At 48.6% G+C, this 2,785-nt stretch overlaps 1 protein-coding gene across 2 annotated transcripts in view; it reads right to left on the reverse strand.

Moving 5' to 3' along the window:
- tmx2b (thioredoxin-related transmembrane protein 2b) overlaps nt 1-2,785 on the reverse strand; it is a 22,385-nt gene that overhangs the window by 11,609 nt on the left and 7,991 nt on the right. For both annotated transcript variants that reach the window (XR_007266196.1, XM_048620799.1), the window contains one exon: nt 2,412-2,511. Coding sequence is in view for 1 of the 2 variants with exons in the window: in XM_048620799.1 (XP_048476756.1) it covers nt 2,412-2,511 (100 nt within the window). In the remaining variant the exon portion in view is untranslated. The remainder of the gene's footprint in view (nt 1-2,411; nt 2,512-2,785) is intronic.

Here is a 2,785-nt window from a genome sequence, read left to right on the forward strand (position 1 = left end):
CTACGGGACAATTTAGCACGGCCAACCCACCCTAACCTGCACATCCCTGGGCACTATGGGACAATTTAGCACTGCCAAGCCACCCTAACCTGCACATCTTTGGACCGTGGGAAGAAACCGGAGCACCCGGAGGAAACTCACGCAGACACGGGGAGAATGTGCAAACTCCATACAGGCAGTCACCCGAGGGTGGGAATGAACCCGGGTTCCTGGCGCCGTGAGGCAGCAGTGCTAACCACTGAGCCACCGCGCCAGCCGAGTTCAGAGATGGTTTATTAGAAAGTACCTAGTATAAGCAGATTACCTGATGAGGAAAAGCAAGACAGGCTCAGCCTGTATCCTCTAGAGTTTAGAACAATCAGAGAAGACTTAATTAAAAGATATAAAATCCTGAGGAGGCTTGATGGGTGGAGGTGGAACGGAGGTTCCCTCTTGTGGAAGAATCTAGACTAAGGAGTCAGAGTTTAAACAGAAGGGACCACCCATTTAAAACAGAGATGAGGAACCATTTATTCTCAAGAGGGTTGAGGATCTTCTTTCCTCAAAAGGCAGAGGATGCTGAATCTTTAAATATTCTTAACGCAGGGATATAGATTGCCAAGGGAATGACAGATTATCGGGTTATGCAGGAACGTAGAGCTGAAGTTAAAATCAGACCAGCTACAGTATCATTGAATGGCAGAGCAGGCTCGAAGGGGCCAAGTGACCTACTTAGCATCTCACGGGAGCAGGATCCCTGCTCCACCTCTATTCGTTGGCGAGAACCAACACATGCTCCTTTTCACATTCGCTCATCAGTGCAACTAATTCCCATCGATCTCATTACCCCATCTGCTGGAATCTTTCAAGTTCAACCCACCTCATACCCTCACTCTGCCATCAAAACCCAGTGTCAGCATCGAACACTCCCAGGACAGGGATAGCATGGGGTTAGATACAGTGTAGAACTCACACTCTCTCTCTCTCTTATACACACACACACACACAAAAACAAAAGTTGCTGGAAAAGCGCAGCAGGTCTGCCAGCATCAGTGCAGAGAAATCAGAGGTAACGTTTCAGATCAAGTGACCCTTCCTCAGAACTGACAACAGTGAGGAAAATGTCAGTGTATATGCAAAAGTTAGGGTGGGCAGAGGGGGATAAGGAGTAAACGATAAATGGGAATACAGCCCACAGAGAGAGAAGAACATTTGGATAGATGAAGGAGTGGATAATGATCAGGCTAAGAGGGTGAATAGATATTAATGGCTAACAATGGGTTGTGTGTGTAAAAGCTGACGTGATCACAAGGCTTAGTCACTGACAGTCTCCATTAATAGCTATTCATCCTCCCAACCAGATCATTATCCACTTCTTTGTCCAACTGTTCTTCTCTTTGGGCTCTATCCCCACCTATCGTTTACTCCTTAACCCCACCCTGTCTTCTGCATATAAACCAACATTTTCCTAGCTACGATAACAAGGTGTAAAGCTGGATGAACACAGCAGGCCAAGCAGCATCAGAGGAGCAGGAAAGCTGACGTTTCGGGTCCGGAGCTACCATTGGTTCACTGGGCCCCGAGACGTTAACTCTGATCTTTTTCATCACAGATGCTGCCAGACCTGCTGAACTTTTCCAGCAATTTCTGTTTTTGTTTCTGATTTACAGCATCCGCAGTATATTTTTTAAGTTTTTACAGCATGGAGCTCCCTCTCTACATTACCCTGATCAGGGAAGGGGAACAGGGATGAGGGGGTGGGTCCTTTCACATGGGCGATTTCAGACATAGCCAAAAACAACTGTTGACACAGGCAGTTGTATTGAATGAAGCATTCTCTTTAATAAATTAAAGCTGATCACATGAGAACAGTCACAGCATGTGCAATGATTTTGGGTACAATCTGACCGTTCTCACCCACGTTATCATAGTCAATGTCGCCACGGAAGACTTGAGGGCGACGTGGGGGTCAAGGAGTGCTGCAGGAGAGAGAGGGTGGCAGGTATTTCAGGGGCATTCCTCCCGCCGTTGGGATCTGCCTGTGTGTGCCAGGGTCCCTTGGCCTGCAGAAGGTTAAAGAGCAGCAGAGGGGGTTTTTGTGGGGTGGGGAGATGGTGAGTGTTGTGAGAGACAGCTACGTTACTGTGGGCTGTGCAGCAAAGGAGAGATGGAAATGCTGGCTGGCAGAAGACAACACGAATGACCTCAGGGTCTGGGGGTGGGCGAGGCTGTTGGTGTAAGGACAGAGGGGAAGTGTGCTATGGAGGTCCCAGTGAAATGCCTTGTCTCTCTCTCTCTCTCCCTCCCTCCCTTCCCTCTGAGTTTAACCCACTGCCCCCCAGCTCAGTCAGCCCCCAGCCAACGGCTCTGGCCCGTTCATCTCTCCTTCTTGCTCTCGACATTCCCGTTCTCCAGAATCCTCTCCTCCTCACCTTCTCCACCTTCCTCTGGGACAGCATTCTCCTTCCCCTTGCTGGCCTTCTTCCCGCGTTGGTACAGCTCATTCAAGTTAAACTCCTGGATCAGGTTCTCCTGCACAATGTAAAACAGGACACAGATATTCCCGGGAGTGACTTACACACTCAAATCAAATTGACAGGTTCATATATACAATAACAGGTACCCTGGGAGGGAGTTACAGACTGGAATCTCATCGAGGGGTTCAGGATGGTTTATATACAGAATAACAGATACCCCGGGAGGGAGTTACAGACTGGAATCTAATCGAGGGGCTCAGGGTGGTTTATATACAGAATAACAGATATCCCGGTGTGAGTTACAGACTGGAATCTAAGCGAGGGGTTCG

This window comes from Rhincodon typus, chromosome 48 (assembly GCF_021869965.1).
Source record: "Rhincodon typus isolate 14 chromosome 48, sRhiTyp1.1, whole genome shotgun sequence".
In the NCBI taxonomy this organism is placed as follows: Eukaryota; Metazoa; Chordata; class Chondrichthyes; order Orectolobiformes; family Rhincodontidae; genus Rhincodon; species Rhincodon typus.